This window comes from Anthonomus grandis, chromosome 15, assembly GCF_022605725.1.
Source record: "Anthonomus grandis grandis chromosome 15, icAntGran1.3, whole genome shotgun sequence".
Classification (NCBI taxonomy): Eukaryota; Metazoa; Arthropoda; class Insecta; order Coleoptera; family Curculionidae; genus Anthonomus; species Anthonomus grandis.
The window spans coordinates 7,727,048-7,743,755 of NC_065560.1; the positions used below are offsets into that span (position 1 = coordinate 7,727,048).

Below are 16,708 nucleotides of genomic sequence, written 5' to 3' on the forward strand. Positions count from 1 at the left end.
GATTTATCTTATATATTTTTTTCGACAAAAATAAAAAATCATGCAACAAGGGATTAGGAATTGGACAAGCCAGAACCTTATTTTCTGCTAAATGTGAGATAGTGAAAAATAAGAAATGTGTTATGTAGTAGAAATCCTAACTGACAATTTAGAGTCAGAATACTGAGACACATATGTGTTGCTCTATATGGGATAGAATCCTGCACGTTAAAGAAGAATACAAGGGATCGACTGGGAGCATTTGAAATGGGTCATATAGAAGGATCTTAAGAATAACTTAGGTGGACATGTGGTAAAAATTTAAGAGGTACTCAGAAGAACGAGAAACGAAATATTGAACATAACTAAGATGCAATATCTGAACAAAATATTGAAAAAAAAGCTGCAATATCTGAACAAAATATTGAAAAAAAAAAGCTGCAATATCTGAGCCACATGATGAGGGAGAGAAATATCTTACGTTGCAGAACATGCAGTGAAAGATACAGGAAAGAAAAGACGCATTTCGTGGTTAAATAACATGAGAAAAGAGTTAAACTGTAGTTCCGTTAAGTTGTTTAGAGCTGCAGCATCAAAAGTGAGAATAGCTATGGTGAGAACCAACCTTCTAAGAGGGGATGGCATTTAAAGAAGAAGAAATCCACCCTTATAAACCCGTGAAATAAAATGCAGCTCTGATTTTTCTGAAAATTTTAAACATAAGATCAAAGCTCTACAGCTTTTACGGGAAAATTAGCCTTTTTTAGTAAATTTAAACCAATTTTAGTAACGTAAAATATGCCCCAGGAATGTTCATTGGCTTCCAGTAATGTTAAGCGGTTACTAAATAACGCACGCTATTAGCGTGCCTCCCCCTTAACGTCACAAGCCGGCAACAGCGCATTCAGGTTGTCACTTGTCAGTCCTGTCATCATTTCTACACCTTGCCATTTATTTAGTTTTGTGTTGTGTTAATTGTTGGTCTGTTTTGGTTTTGTCCTAATTTCCAGGTGAAAAAAAAAAGATTTTTTTGCCTCAAGAACTTAAGTAAGTAAAAAAGTTTAACCTGCTTTAAATTGAGTTAAATGCTGGTTAATATATACGCGACTTTGTAGGATCAATTTGCTGAGTATAATTATGAGTGCTCAACCCAGCCCTGCCAGTGCATCCTTAGAAAGAGAAAAGGTTTTCCAGTGGATTTTGGAGCTATCCAGCGCCAGTCCAGAAACCAGAGAGGATGCTTTGTTTGAATTGAGGTAAATATTTCATATACTTAATAAGTCCCAAGATTATTAAAATTCTTGGCAAGTTTATAAGATAGCACACCCTTAAAAGTCAGAATTGAAAGTTACTGGAATGAAGCTTTTGCTTGTTATTTATTTACTATTAGATTTACAGGAAACCCCAATTTACACAAGATATGCATAAGCAGGATAATTTAGCAGTTTCGCAAATTTGGTTATGTCAATAGAATTTTTTGTTAAAACAACCCATTTTAGGGTCTAACTTCATTTTAAAAAGATGAAAACCATTATAATCATCAATGTTTGGAATTTAAAAGTGAACATTCAAATGAATGTGGTACTTACAAATAAGCTTAGTATAATTATATTAAAGACACAAATATCTAGATATTTATTACTAAATGGTAGCAGCAAATATTGAATGTGAACTTATAAAGTATATTAAATAAATAATATAAGAAAAATCAACATATTTTTTTACAGTCCACAATTTAGTGTTGGGTTGCTATTTAGCAGTCTGCTACATTTTCACTGCTATTTGGTTTAGTAGCAACTGCTATCTGCTATGAGTTTAAGAATCGCTGCTATTAAAATAGCAACTGAATTTTTTTACGCAGGCACCTCGGCAGCTGATTGTCTAGTGTCTCGTTGGTTGCAGTGGCACTAATATTTAGACTGCGACCTGCCACGGGCCCGTAGTCGTTTACGCATTAATAACCGGTGATTCCCCGCCGTCTGGGCTGTAAAGTATTGCCAACTTAATATCAAGCGCTAAGATGCTTTCGAATTTGTTTAGGGTCATCATTGATGACCGCATTTTATTAAACTGATTCCGACTGATGCCGACACCCATCGGTTTTTTCACCCATTTTTTTATCTTTATGGTGCGGCGGACTGTGGCGTCCGCGATAGCGTTATCGGAAAGAAGTCGGCTTTTAATATTTTAAAAATTAAGGAATAAAAATAAAAGCTTTTAGCGATGTTTCTTTGTCCACTCGGTCTGTTTATAGTTTATAATAATTATTCCTTTTGCAAATTCGCTAATGGCTTTTTACAGTTTAAAATTTAACAGTTTAAAGTTTACACTGTTTACAGCTAGGACTAGCTATGTAGGACATGTATGTATCGAATAAAACTCAAATAGCACCTGCTATTAAATAGCAGCTATTTTCGACTGCTATTTTTGATTCGCATTAGCAAAAGCATTTGCTATACGAAAATAGCAGGTTTGTTCCAACACTACACGAATTTGTCTTTTGAATAATGACATTTTCAATTGACAATAAAACTTTTCACATAACCTAGTCATATCAAATAAGTACAACATTGCCAGATTGTAAATTATTAATAAAAATTATATTCTTGCCATCAAAATAAATATGCATGAGGTCTACGGATTATGTTGTATAAATTGGGTATTCAAGTCAGGTAATGTCGTATTTGAACAAACACCAAATTATTTGTAAGTACCACATCAATTTATATGTAAAAATGAGTAAGTATACTTTTCTATGGAATTGAAAAAAACTAAAGTAGTAGAGTGTTTTAACATTAAATTTGAACTAAAATAAGTCATTTTATCAAAAAAATTTAAATGGAATCAAACAATTTTAATAAAAGTTATTGAGCTGCAGAATTGCCCTACTCCTAATAAAATTTTACTTAACAGCCAAATTGAGTGACATAAGTAATGAAATAAAACAAGAAGCTATGAAACAAATACATATACAATTTTCAAATGCATTAAAATGGAAGTTACTCTAGATGAAGAATTCTTTGTTTCATTAATTGAACAACTATTGAAATCAACTTATTTTATTTTCATATATTCATTTTAGTATCACAATCTAATTTAAAAGTAGAGGAGGAAATATTTTACAAGCATTTTGATTTTTTATCAATGTTTCAAAAATTTGATATTTGGTACTAATATTTGATCTTAAATAGACATTTGTGCCTATAAGTACCACATCAATTTAGATATTGATGGTTTTTGTGAAAAGCAACATAATTAAAAAGATATATCTTTTGTAAAAATTCACAAATCCAATAGGGTAAGTCCGGGATAGATAGTCCCTACTTTTTTTGTTAAGTTAATATGTCAAAACTTTTTTTTATTAAAGAAAAGTTATCTAATGTGTGAAAACTGTTATACTATTTAGACACCTTTTCCGAAATATAAAACTGAAGGAAACTTAAGATTTTTGACCGAAAATAACTAAAATATAAATCCGGAATGCTGGCCATCTCTCCCGAGTATCCGGGAGTGTTGCCCTTCAAGACTGGTAGTTATGCCCCACCAAGAAAAACAAGATAATTGCAAACATAAACATTTGTTTGCTTTTAATAAGTATTTTTCATTACACATTTAATGAAAAAATAATAATTAAACATAAAAGTATTTTGAAAAAACAGGGATATAATATTAACAAAATGTTTAAAAAATATAAGAAACTTTTATTTTCTCGGGTTAATTACTAAATTAGAAAAGCAGTATTATTTCTTCTTAGACAAAAGCTTTCCACAAAGATCGCAAACGTTAATATATTTGGTACAATTTTCATGATACCATGTTTTGCAGTATAAATGTTGTATCCAATCGTCCTTTTTTTTAGTGGCAGAATATTCTTCTCCACATCCGGTACAGCATTCATCTTCGCTTTCTTTTTCATCAGAATCTTGATACACTATTTCTTCACTACTGATTTCTGAGTCACTGTCACTTTTTTTTTTAAATCGGTTTTCTTTTGTTTTAAGGCTTGTCTTTTTTTTTTGGCATCTTATTATCCTGAAGTTGCTTTTGTTGGCCTTTTTTTGAAGTATTTAGTTTTAGTCGTTTTTTGTGTAAATTTTCCTTCGAAGTAAGAATTGCAGCAACATTTTGACCACGTTTTCGTACTTTATTTACAGCACTGCAGTCTGGAACAGGAAATAACTCTGAAGTAGTTTGCCTGGAGTTATTTCAGATGGTGTTTCATTTATGGTTATATCATCGGAACGTTGTGTTTGCTCTCCTAATTCCCACAAAACTTCGTATGGAAAAGGATTATCTGGTCGAAAAGAAGGGCCAGCAATGGGTTCAGCTAACGTGCTTGAAACAAACGGCAACAAGAGTACAAACTCTTGCTTCGTGGGATTTTTTTTAATTTTCAGCAGGCATACCGTCATGCTGACGGTTCTCTGCATTTTCATCAAGTACGCAAAATCCGGTATGATATCGGGATCGTATGGGCATATGCCTGTACTTTTAAATGCAGATATTGCATTTGAGGTTGTTGCTTCTTTTGCCCAAGCCTCTGATATTAATGTACCAAATTGTAGCCTGCTCATTTTTTGTGAAGGATTTGATCTCATCCATTTATTGCACACGTTGTTCCACGCTGATTTTAGAGATTTAAAAGCAGCTCGATCCAAAGGCTGTAGGAAATGAGTTGTATGACTGGGTAAGCTTAGAATTAAACCGTCATTCTCATCAGCATACTCAAGCGTTTCTCCAGAACTGTGATGCGAGGCATGCCCATCTACCAAAAGAAGAACTTTTCCTGGAGGTTTTCTAGGTAAAAACTGCTCTGTTAGCCAGTCACGAAAAATGTCACAGTTTATATAGGCTGATTTTGCAGACATGTAAACATAAGATTCTGGTGCCATACCATCTTCATATTCAGCTTTTTTATTTTTTCCTTTCATAATAAAAACTGGCGGTAAAAATGTTCCTTCGGCATTACAACATGCAATCACTGTAATAGTCTCACCCTTTTCACCCGAGGTTATAGAAGAGACCTGTTTGGATCCTCTAGTAGCAATAACTTGTGTTGCTTTATTGCGGAGTTGTAAATCAGATTCATCCATGTTGTATAGGTGCCCAGGTTTAGTCATGATATCATTTTCCTGTAAAATGGAAACCAAAAGTTCAATGTACTCCGTTACACGTGGTCTTGACATTCCCACTACCCAAGCAACAGACACGCCTTCAGATTTTCGTACCGATAATGAACTATTTCGCCTCAGAAACGAATTGAGCCAGTCATAACCCGCTCTCTCACTGTCTACGTTAAATCTATGGTCTATACCAAAAGCTGTGGAAAATTTGTAAGCAATATGTCTTACATCATCATGTGTAGGTGCAAAACCCCTTGACTGCATTTTTTTAATATGCAATACCAAGTTTTCCTCATTGTGCTTGCCTAGTATTGAAGATGGCCTAGGCCTGTTTTTTCGGTATTATTATTTGCCCGTCGGCGGCGCAATGTTCTTGAGGGAATTCCAAAGTTTCGGGAGGCTTGATTGATACCTTAGAACATTGAAAGGCCTTTCAATGTTCTAAGATTGATACCCATTTCACCACTTTCAATAGCCTGTAAAGCCGCAACAAACTTCTTTGGCCCAACGAGCCCTTTCTGGGCATTTGCGCTTGTATTCGGTAGGCATTCTGCAAAAAAGGCATACAATGTTTAAAACATACTCTTTAAAAATTTCAATGGGGCATCTATCCCAAATGCATCGGAGAGATGCCCCACCCCATAGTTTGCGACTAAGGTATATTTAGTAAACCTAAATAAGTTTAAATAGTCTCTTTGACATGCTATTATACAAATACCTTCTAAAATTTTGAAAACGCTTACAAAAAATAAATATTCACAAAATATTATACACACTAAAACAACGCGCATCTAGCGGAATATATGCAAACCACGAGCCGTGGCCATCTCTCCCGATGGGGCGTATCTCCCGGACTTACCCTAGGTAATTTCAGTTTGTGATTGTCATTGTGGATTTTTTTCAGTTTTACAGCAGAATTTTGTGGAAGTAAGATATTCTGCATTCTTACCTTATTTTAAAAGAAAATGTGCCATTTTTCATGAATCAACTCAATCAAGGAATAAATCAGTCAATGATATATTTGAGGTAATTTGACATATGGTATGAAATATTAGTCCTTCCTTAATTTACAATATTGCTACTTACTTATTTTAATAATAAAAATTAAGTAAAATAAAAATGAAGTTTAAGGTCTCATAAGTGTGAGGTCATTAGGTATTTATGGGGAAAATGGGTCTTTTGCAAAATAATGGACTATTTTATAATAATCCATGTATTTTTTTCAGAATTTTTGATGACAAGAATTAATAAATATGATACTAATAAACTAATAATAATATTAATAGTTAAATAACAGCAAATGTATAAAACTATTTATACCTTGTTCTATTGCAGTTTTGTACTGAGACACCCAATGTTACATTGTTCTAATTCTTTTCCATGTAGTTATAATTAATTACCATGATATAGATCAAATTTCTTTGAGAAGAACTTCTCTCAAATCTTATTTTTCTATATTTTGTATAATGCAAATAGACAGTATATAAATGAGGTATTTCTTAAATTGCTAAAAAATAAACTGGATAAGTAGGTAATACTTTTGAACCACCCCTCAGAACACTAATTTGTTTTCAACTAAAACAAACACTTATTTGGCAATAACGTTTTCTAAGTAGAGTATTTTTATGTCCAACAAGTGTTACAAAGAGGTATCAATCTCTTAGAGCCTCATTGATCATGGGGTTGGTAGCACCATAACATTATGAGTATGACTTACAGGTGAGAGTTTAATTAGATAGCTGGGGAATAAATAAGTAGTTCAACAGTAATATATTAGTATTTAACATTTCTAATTTGTCTATATTTCTTTATTTATCTTAGTGATTTGGAACAGATACATCTTTAAAGGTGTATGTCTGTCATTAAGTAATAAGAAAAATATAAGTTTCTAGGTTTATTTATTGATATAACAGTGAGGCTTGGAGAATATATATAGCATATAAGCAAACAACAAGCATGGCATCCTACTTAATTTAATTTGGAGGTTTCTAAGCAAAAGAAAAATATATTTAAGCCCTACTAGAATCACAGTTAAGGTATGGCATTCAATTTTTTGTAAATGATTAGCCTAATCTACCTTTATGCTGTCCTAAATATAAAGTAACAGTTTGTAATACATATTTTGTGTTTTTGTATTGTGATCTTTTGTTTGTTTTTTTTATTACTTTATTAGCTTTGTCTACAAAATTTGTAAACATTTTTTGACCATAAAGCAGATTACATATATAGTAAGAGTGACAGAATTAACTGTGCTTACTAAAAAATCTGTTATTTATGAATAAAAAAATCTTTTTCTTTTTGTTTTATTGGTCAGACCTAATTTTCTTTAAAAAAAAATGAGGGGAGTGAAAGTAGAGCATCAAACTTTCATATCAGAGTCAGTTGTATACAATCTTAAAAATTAATTGTAAGTATTGCGGTTTATGTATTTTAATATTAGTTTTATTGGTCACTTATTTCTGTTTCTTTAATTTATTTTCAACTTTCTGTGTTAGCATCTTAATTTCAGCTTGATTAAGAGGATTGAAACATATTCTCTAATAATAATGCATAGCTGCATGACATCATGTGTTCTATTCAAGTATTTATGATTTTTCTTTCAGGTTAATTTTAGAAGTTTGCTTAAAACTTCCTATGGAACCACATTTACAACAATTTTAACTATCTTCTTCGATTAATTACCGCAGTTTATCTGTACGTTTTAATATTAACATTTTTTTACAGCAAAAAAAGGGAAATAGTTCCAGACTTAGCGCCCATGCTTTGGAATAGTTTTGGTACAATAGCAGCCCTACTGCAGGAAATTCTGATCATCTACCCAGCTATAAATCCCCCTACTTTAACAGCCCATAATTCTAATAGGTATATAATCCGTCTCCTATGGTCATTAGGGTAGTACTACAAGAACTACTTGCTAATTATTTAGTTTTAGAGTATGCAATGCTTTGGCTTTACTACAGTGTGTCGCATCACATCCCGAAACTAGATCTCAGTTTTTACTCGCCCACATACCACTGTTTTTGTATCCGTTTTTGCACACGGTATCAAAAACGCGTCCTTTCGAATATTTACGTCTAACTAGTCTAGGTGTTATTGGTGCATTAGTAAAGGTGAGATTTTCAAGGGTTTATTCAGCATTCATTTTTTCTAAAGTCGTGCATTTATAGACGGATGAACAAGAGGTTATAACATTTCTACTTACAACGGAGATCATCCCCCTTTGCCTTAGAATAATGGAGGCCGGTTCAGAGTTGAGTAAAACTGTGGCTACGTTCATCTTACAGAAAATTCTTCTCGACGATAGCGGTTTGTCTTATATCTGTCAGACTTATGACAGGTTTAGTCATGTAGCTATGATTTTGGTATGTACTGGTCATATTGGAAAAAAATGTTTTTTTTTCATGCACAATATTTTTTAGGGTAAAATGGTACTCTCACTCGCCAAAGAGCCGTCAGCACGTCTATTGAAACACGTTGTGAGATGCTATTTGAGGCTTTCTGACAATCCTCGGTAAGTGATTTTGAATATTTATTTGTAATAATCGATTTTAAATAATTAACTTTTATAGAATTCGGACTCACATATTTTTTAAAACTAGATATTTGCAGTTACAGCATCTAGATAACTAACATATCTGTATGCTAAAATAACAACACTTGTTTTAACCCTTATTCTTGTTTCTGCATCCACTGAGAAAGCAAAATACCAAAATTGCTTGTAGGGTGTCCCATAATTAATTGCACATCGTTTAGTGTATGATACCTCACATTAAGATAAAGCATTTGAGATTCATATGTCTTTGAGCAAAATGTTACTGATTTTCGTTCCAAAAGGTGTTAAAACGAATTTTTTGTGACATTTAGTAACATATCTTTGCATCTTTTATACGTATTAAAGTGAAATTTGGTGTACTTTTTTTTTCATGAGTAACACGAATATCATTTTTATTATATTATATACCGTGTGTTAAAAATATCCCTTTAATAATTCGTGAACGCGCCCTTTTATTAAAAAATGCCCAATAATAAATTATAGATCTTTTTCTACATTGGGAAGATAACTTTGCATATACAGGAGACATCACAGAGTAACCGAGACCAAAGTTACCTTTTTTTAAATTGAATGGTATACTTTTTATGTATTTTCCGATTCTACGCAAAATTTTAATATAACTTATGTAAAATATGCTATAAATTAGTCCATTAGCTTAAAAGATAGGATAGTTCAATAAAGCCCTTTATCAATAAAAGTGTAAAGATTAATAAATTAATAATATTTAAAAACCGTAAGCAATGATCATAAAAGTCTAAAAATACTACAACATTTGGTTAAAGACCCAAATTTACTATTACGCCAAGTTGCCAACCAGTCAGATTGTTTTATATCGGTTCCAAATGTCCTTAAACGCAATAAATTTCATCCTTAGTATGATATAATGCAAAAATGTGAAGAAAATCGATTTTTAAAAAACGTTTTTTCTGATTAATCGGCATAATTGCAGATACTGGCCAGATGAAAATCAGCACTGGATGCGTGGAAGAACATATATCTGAACTAAACATATATCATATCCTAAAAAGGTAACTGTTTGGGCAGGTATATTTGGTAATAGGATAATAATCATTTATTGAAGTAATGCTAGTTTGTAAGTACATAATAATGTTTTAAATAGCATTATGTTATATGAAGTTGTGTTAAAATTTTTTGTAGAATCGAAAAATCCCTAAAAAAAATACCATTTCATTAAAAAGGTAGCTTTGATCTCTACTACTGTTGTGATGCCTCCTGTATATGCAAAGTTATCTTCCCAATGTAGATCTGAAAAAGATCTATAATTTTTATTTGAGATACTTTTTAATAAAAGAGCGCATTCACGGATTATTAGAGAGGTTCAGGAATTTTTTTACGTTGTACGACGTATGCATAGACAGTTAGACACCTAAATAAGGAAAAACATGATAACTAAACTCGAAAGTACTTTCAACGGCATCGGTGGTTCAGTGGTAGAATGCTCGCCTGCCACGCGGGCGGCCCGGGTTCGATTCCCGGCCGATGCAATTTTTGTTTTTATTTTTTTTCTTTATCATTTTTATGGTATTATGCTATTCAATATGCACTTAATGGTCACCATCGTCTGAGTTAAAGTACTGGTTATATAATATTAGTAATAATCATAATAACAGGCAACTTGCCCAATAACAGGAAACAATAAAAAATATATACCGGGTGGTGCGACGCCGAGCGGAACAGAAAATTCCATGTAAATTTTGAGGGGGTCAATTATTGACTTCCCTGTACATTTTACAGAAAAAATGTAAGATACCTTTTTGAAGAGACCAATCTGGCAAACCCTCGTGCAAAGTTTCAAAAAATTTTAATAAGCGAATCTTGAATTATTCAATTAAATGTAATTGCAAAATTACCAAATTTTCGGTTCAGGTAAAACCAGACACCAGCCACCAGCAGACAATTTGTTATAAGGCTTTGTCAAATCTGACGTACAGCCGAATACAAAATGAAATGTTTGAAATGATGAAATGTTTTTTTTTTCGTTTTATCAATGTCACAACCATACATTCAAAGTAAGACACGTCAACATTACTTTTTTATCTAAACTTTTATTTAATATATAAAGATGAAGTTATATTAAATATTTATATCTATTTTTTCGTCTGTTGAATAATTCATACTTGTTTTCAAATATCGACTGTCACTGATTTATTGACACTTTTCCTCTTGACCCCCTTAAAATTTACATGGAATTTCCTATGTTCCGCTCGGCGACGCACCACCCGGTATATAATGATGGATTGCCAGATATGGCCGGGGTTCGTGTACTTCCCATAAGAACTTATAAAAGGAAGAGAGATCATCTCCTTGTAAATGAGATTCTTTTCCTCTCATATAATTCTGATTGAAAGTATTGCACATCAGATAACTAGGTCTTGAACTCACTGTTCAGATGTGTAAGTGTGTTACGTTGCTCAAAAGGGAATTCAAAGTGTATTATTTTTTATCTCAAATTTCTAAAACACTACAATAAAACAGATATATGAATAATAAGACATGTCGGTGTCAAAGTTTACTGAATAAAATACAAGTTGCTTCACTCGGCGAAAAACCTTTTATATTTCGATCTCAAAGGCAGGCCGCCGAGCTCCTCGCCGACTGGGAACTAGCAAAAAATGTAAAGGGGAATTCTGGTAAAAAATAGCTATTATTTTACGAGTTTCGTCTAATTCGAACTGTAGGGGAAGACGGAGCACGATTTTATAATAACTTTATTATCTGGCATAAAATTATTATTTAATGTACCTACTTGGGAAAAATATGTAAATTGATAATACTATAAATTATTTGTTTTTATAGCCACCAAACTAAATAAATTTTACATTATCAAAGTTTACCTAATTCAAGAACTAAATGGTTAATTTTTTTTTGTTAATAATTAGGTACTTAGGTATCTTATTAAAGGTTGTTTTGGTACGACTGGTTTCATTAGGATTTATTTTTAAATCAAAGTCAAAAGTTTGTGTGAAAAAATGTATATATTACTGTTTACTAAACAACTAAAGATAGACATAACTACTAAGTAATGACATGTTTGAATTTTAAATGATTGATTACTACACTTTTAGATGTTTTTGTTATTTTGTCAGACTAATAATAGCATTACCAAAGACATTATAAGTAATAAATGTAATGTTTCATTCATAACCAGCCCAAAAATGAGAAATTTTATTGTTCTAAAATTAGTAGTGAGAGAGAAAAGGATGGAGAAAGTGTTGTTAGTACCCCTTGGCAACAATGCATATTTTCAATTAATTTTTGTTTGGTTTGTTGCCAGTGGGGTAGAGCTTATGCACTAGTGCGAATAATATTATAATAATCGACAAATTTGTAATTTTCATTTTCCCTCCCTTACAAATCGGGTTAGGATTGTGTACTGTATCTATACGTGTTGTTTTCGTCGCTCTTGTGCAATTTTAAATAGAGGCGAAAAATTTCATTACATAATTAATTAACCTTAATATTTTCCATGTGACGACGCTGGTGGTAAAAATACAAAAGTCTTTTGCTGTTTAAACGTAAACAAATAAACTAACCGGTAAAACGTTAATAATTTAAAGCGTTTATTTGTTTTAATTCCTTGGCAACATCGCTCGGGATTCATTTATTCATAATTTTTGACAGAACTCGAAAAATAGTAAAACGTGCGTAAGACTGTAGCGCAACGTTGCCGAAGTGACTAAATTTTTTAATGCTCCAAGATATTTTTGTTTTGACTGCAGCTTTTATTAATATTATTGCTTTTAAATTAAGTCGATTTTTCTATGAATTTTATTAATTTTCGATTAGTTTTTTTTCACTATAAGCTCAGTTATGTTTCCGACTCAAATAACCTTTAAAAGGTATTACATTTTTTAATACTTAAAAAGCGGATAAATAGCTCTGGCAAAAGTGCAATATTGTAAAAGAAGGACAAAAGATTGAGAGGAAAATATATTTTGCCATTTTAAAATGTAAACCATGTAGTCTCTTAAGCTGGATTTATACAGACAAATAAAGTAAAATAAGAAATTAAATTAAAAATAAAATAAGACTTAAATGTACAAAAGTTCCATAACGCATTTATATAGCAAAACAATATAAGAATAAAATAATAAATAAGAAGTTGACCAAAATCCAACTTTCATATTTTATTTTATGTGAAAACAAAACTGCGCACGTTATTTGGAAAAATGTCTACTGAGTCCACCAGGTACAACTAGTAATAAAACGCTCGCACATCAAAAAGATTTAAACTCTACTCACTGTGTAACCCAACAGATTCAATTGTTGGAGCGTCGCCCGGCAAATGAAGTGAGGGGCGGTGAATAGGTAATTCGGCGCGTGGAGACCAGTGAAGCAACTTGTATTTTATTCAGTAATCTTTGTCCGTGTTCTGTGGAAAAAACCAATAAAAACTGTTTTTTACTTTTTCAAAATTTTAAATAATGACAGAAATACAAAAAAAGCGTCCCAAAATCATAGATTTTCAAAATTACGCTGTAGGTTAAAAACTAGGATAGCTTTCACATTTTTGACAAGGGTCATCTTCCATAGCACCCGAGATAACCTAAAAGTGTCATAATTTCGACAGCCTTTACATTTGACATCATATTGTACTTTTTGATGAATTGCTCTAATATTTGAATTTTAAATTTGCAAAGCAGTTGAAACCAGGTCAAGAAAATGATGTAATATCAGAATAAAATCTATTTAGTTAGTTAATTTTTTTTAATTCTATCATATAAGTTCATTTTATTATTTATTTATTTGGGCCAATCCTTAATTTATTCGCAAAAAGAAAACTAAATTACTTTAAAAAATATTTAATTTTTGTTTAATTTCTTCTTTTTCGAGGTTTTATACAGGTTTGTTGTATATACATATATAATTTGCTATATACAGTATTGTGCATAAATATAGCAACATACTTGTTTCGCATTTATTTAATCAGTTAAATATCGATTTACCTGCTGTAAAGTTGTAATTTTTGAATCTCAGAATTAACTTAAAATGGGTCGCTCAAAAACCATCTCTGGTGATGTAAGAAAAATTATTGTGGAGCATTACGAAAATGGTGCTAGGCAGAGTGACATTGCAAGAAGCTTAGGGCTTCACAGGTCAATCGTATCCACAGTTTGCAAAAAATTTCGCCTTAGTGGAACAGCTGCACCGGCGCCAGGTCCTGGTAGACCCAGAAGAACAAATTTGAGGATGGATAGGCAGCTGCTACGAATTTCCAAAGAAAATCCTTTTTTGTCTTCTGCCCAAAATTTGGCAAAATTAAAAGAGGGTGGAGGAGTAAACCTCAGTTCCAGTACCGTAACTTACCTGCTCGTCGCCCCGCCAAAAAACCGTTACTCTTAAAGAAGAACGTCAAGGCTCGTTTTCACTTTGCCCAATTTCATGTCCACTGGTCTGTAGCTGATTGGAAGAAAATCGTAGTTAGTGATGAATCAAAATATAATTTATTCAGGAGTGATGGAGTGATGTATGTCAGACGCCCCAGTGAACAAATATTAAACAAAAACTACATTTTCCTCACTGTTAAACATGGAGGGGGAAATATTCTTGTATGGGGATGTTTCTCGGCTCGTGGCATGGGACCCATAGTAAGAAGAGTGGGCAAAATGGATCGTTTCATGTACAAAGACATTCTGTAAACACATTTAGTGCCATATATGGATGAAGTCATGCCAGTAACAGCCATGTTTCAGCATGACAACGATCCAAAACATGCTTCTCAATTTGTTAAGAGGTGGCTATATAATGGCGAACAATGACTATATTATGAAATTAATTGAGTCCATGCCAAGACGATGTGCAGATGTTATAAAGGAGAAGGGGTACTACACGAAATATTGAATTGATTTTAATTTAGTTGGGTTATATTTTTTTTAGAATCAAAACAATTTTTTGTTGCTATATTTTTGAATAATAAATTTGCATAAAACAATTTGGTGTTTTATTTATTATGATACAAAAAATATGATAATATGAAAATATAAACAGGCTCTAACTATTCTTGTAAATAATATATAAACCTTACTTATAAAATAGATACTAAGATATATAACAGGAAAGTTCAATGTTGCTATCTTTTTGCACAATACTGTATTTAATTAACTAATATTTTATAATGCAAACAAATTAATATACAAATTTTCTGTCGCACGTCGTCCACGACTATTCCCTGGGCGAACTGTAAGTCGCTTGGATTTATTATTATTTTAAGAAATAAATCCTTTGCACAATAAATACTATTTCATTTAATAATAGAAATTATTTTGCTTCTAAAGCTTGAGTAGAACTTAATTATAGAGATTGTCGAGAAAAAGAAATTCGAGGAGGCTTTAATATGTGGAAATCGTAATGGAATGTAAACGCATTGCGTAAAACTCATGTATATAATCTCCTTTTTACAAATTTTAAAAACATTTTGTAAAAAAAATGTTCTTTCACAGTATGTCTCTGTTCGTAACTGTGAAATATAAATTGAAAAATGTCATTATTGAATTATAGTGCAAGAGAGGCCTTAAGACAATGCCTCCCGGACCAACTACGCGACACTACCTTCAATCTGTGCCTACAAGAAGACAAATCGACCAAGCAGTGGCTTCAATTATTACTGAAGAACCTGGAGTCCACCGCCGGCACCGATCCGAGACAAGTGGGGATGTCGCCGCTCGCTGCCCAATAACATACATTGACCAGTGAAATGCCCGAAGGTATTACAACGTAAATTTTCGCAAAAGTGCGTGGATGTGATAAGACCCTTAAGGGCGTGCCGTGACGCCACAATGGGTAGACCTTTTCTGCTGTACAAATTCGTTTAATTTATTTTAAAATCTTAAGATAAATACTGATGTACGTTTGACTTATTTTAAATAAAATCGAAAACAGTGTGATATTAATTATGAGTTTGATTGCCATGGCTGTTTTTTTTATCTTCTCAAAGACGAGGCGTGTAAATTAACTCGAAGAGCATCGATTTAAATTATATGACAATATTGGGATCACTCCTTTTTATAATGTATACAGTAAGGACCGCAAGTTGGAATAAGTTCATTTAAAATTCAGGGGTGTGTTCGAATAAAAAACGCTCGGATTTTTTTGATGATGAATTCATGTATACAGGGTTAACCAAAAATAAGCAACGACCATCAACTTCAATTTTTTAAATGGAAACACCTATTTTTTATTCCATTTGTGAATTCTGCATAGAATTTTAAGTAGGGTCGCTTAACCAGTGAATGAACAGCACCCAATAAATGAACAGTGAGTTTAATTTCTTGAAAAATAAGAATATTCGATGGAAAAGCTCTATTATCTCTTTCTAACACGTTGCGCACACATCTTCTTTATAGCGTTCGTTCACTAGCCTCCATTAGGCATTGGCAAAACAGTTTAAAACAAGCGACTGAAGTGTGACTGTGTCACCGCGTGACCATTTTGTGTCTCTATTTTATAATATTGAGGTAAGCACGTGTTTTTTTCTAGACTTCATAGCTATTATATTTTATGAAATAAGTATAAGAAATGCACTTTTCTAAAAAAATCCTAACTCTTTTTTCACTCTTTATCTTAGAAACAGCTGCTCTTATTCACAACATTCCCAAACTACCCTCTGACACTGGCCATTTGACTCGTCGTGTAAATGATGTTCCCCTACCTAGTCCTACGTCTTCCCTTACCAAAAACTCATTAATTTACATAAGTAAAAATTTACAATAATGTTCCTCTATGTGTTAGACATATATCGGATGTTAAGAAATTTAAAAGAGAATTAAAGACGCTTTTATTGGCTAAGGCATATTATAACCTGGATGACTTTTTTAATGATAGGTTTTAACCTTGGACATGTTGGAAAGTTTTTTTTTCATTTTTGCTTCTCTAGTTTTGTCAACAAGTTTACCTTTATTTAGTAACTGATTGTTTTATTTAGTTATCTTTAATTCAAGTATGTTCAAAAAGTTTTGTCTCCTTGTGTTTAAATTTGTTCATTGTTTTGTCAATTTTTGAAATTGTATTTTTGTTTTGTTTTTTAGCTTGTAGG

General features: G+C 32.2%; 1 protein-coding gene and 1 non-coding gene across 3 annotated transcripts; both read left to right on the forward strand.

Moving 5' to 3' along the window:
- The first annotated feature begins 908 nt into the window (after positions 1 to 908).
- LOC126745248 (CCR4-NOT transcription complex subunit 9) lies at positions 909 to 15,566 on the forward strand. 2 transcript variants are annotated; one of them, XM_050453003.1, is made up of 7 exons: positions 909 to 1,026; positions 1,095 to 1,235; positions 7,827 to 7,964; positions 8,029 to 8,212; positions 8,270 to 8,464; positions 8,522 to 8,613; positions 15,175 to 15,566. In XM_050453003.1, the coding sequence occupies exons 2-7, from the start codon at positions 1,117 to 1,119 to the stop codon at positions 15,350 to 15,352; spliced, it is 906 nt and encodes a 301-aa protein (XP_050308960.1). In that variant the 5' UTR covers positions 909 to 1,026; positions 1,095 to 1,116; the 3' UTR covers positions 15,353 to 15,566. The 2 variants fall into 2 exon arrangements, with proteins under 2 accessions (XP_050308960.1, XP_050308961.1); XM_050453004.1 differs by having other exon boundaries at positions 8,035 to 8,212.
- Positions 10,090 to 10,160, forward strand: Trnag-gcc (transfer RNA glycine (anticodon GCC)). The gene has a single exon. It is a non-coding gene; the product is annotated as a tRNA-Gly (tRNA).
- Positions 15,567 to 16,708: the final 1,142 nt, after the last annotated feature.

Coding starts and splice junctions, on each gene's coding strand:
- LOC126745248 (XM_050453003.1), top strand. CDS start 1,117: ATGAGTGCTCAACCCAGCCCTGCCAGTGCATCCTTAGAAAGAGAAAAG. Junction 7,965..8,028: donor ACAGCCCATAATTCTAATAG/GTATATAATCCG, acceptor CTAATTATTTAG/TTTTAGAGTATGCAATGCTT. Junction 8,465..8,521: donor GTCATGTAGCTATGATTTTG/GTATGTACTGGT, acceptor AATATTTTTTAG/GGTAAAATGGTACTCTCACT.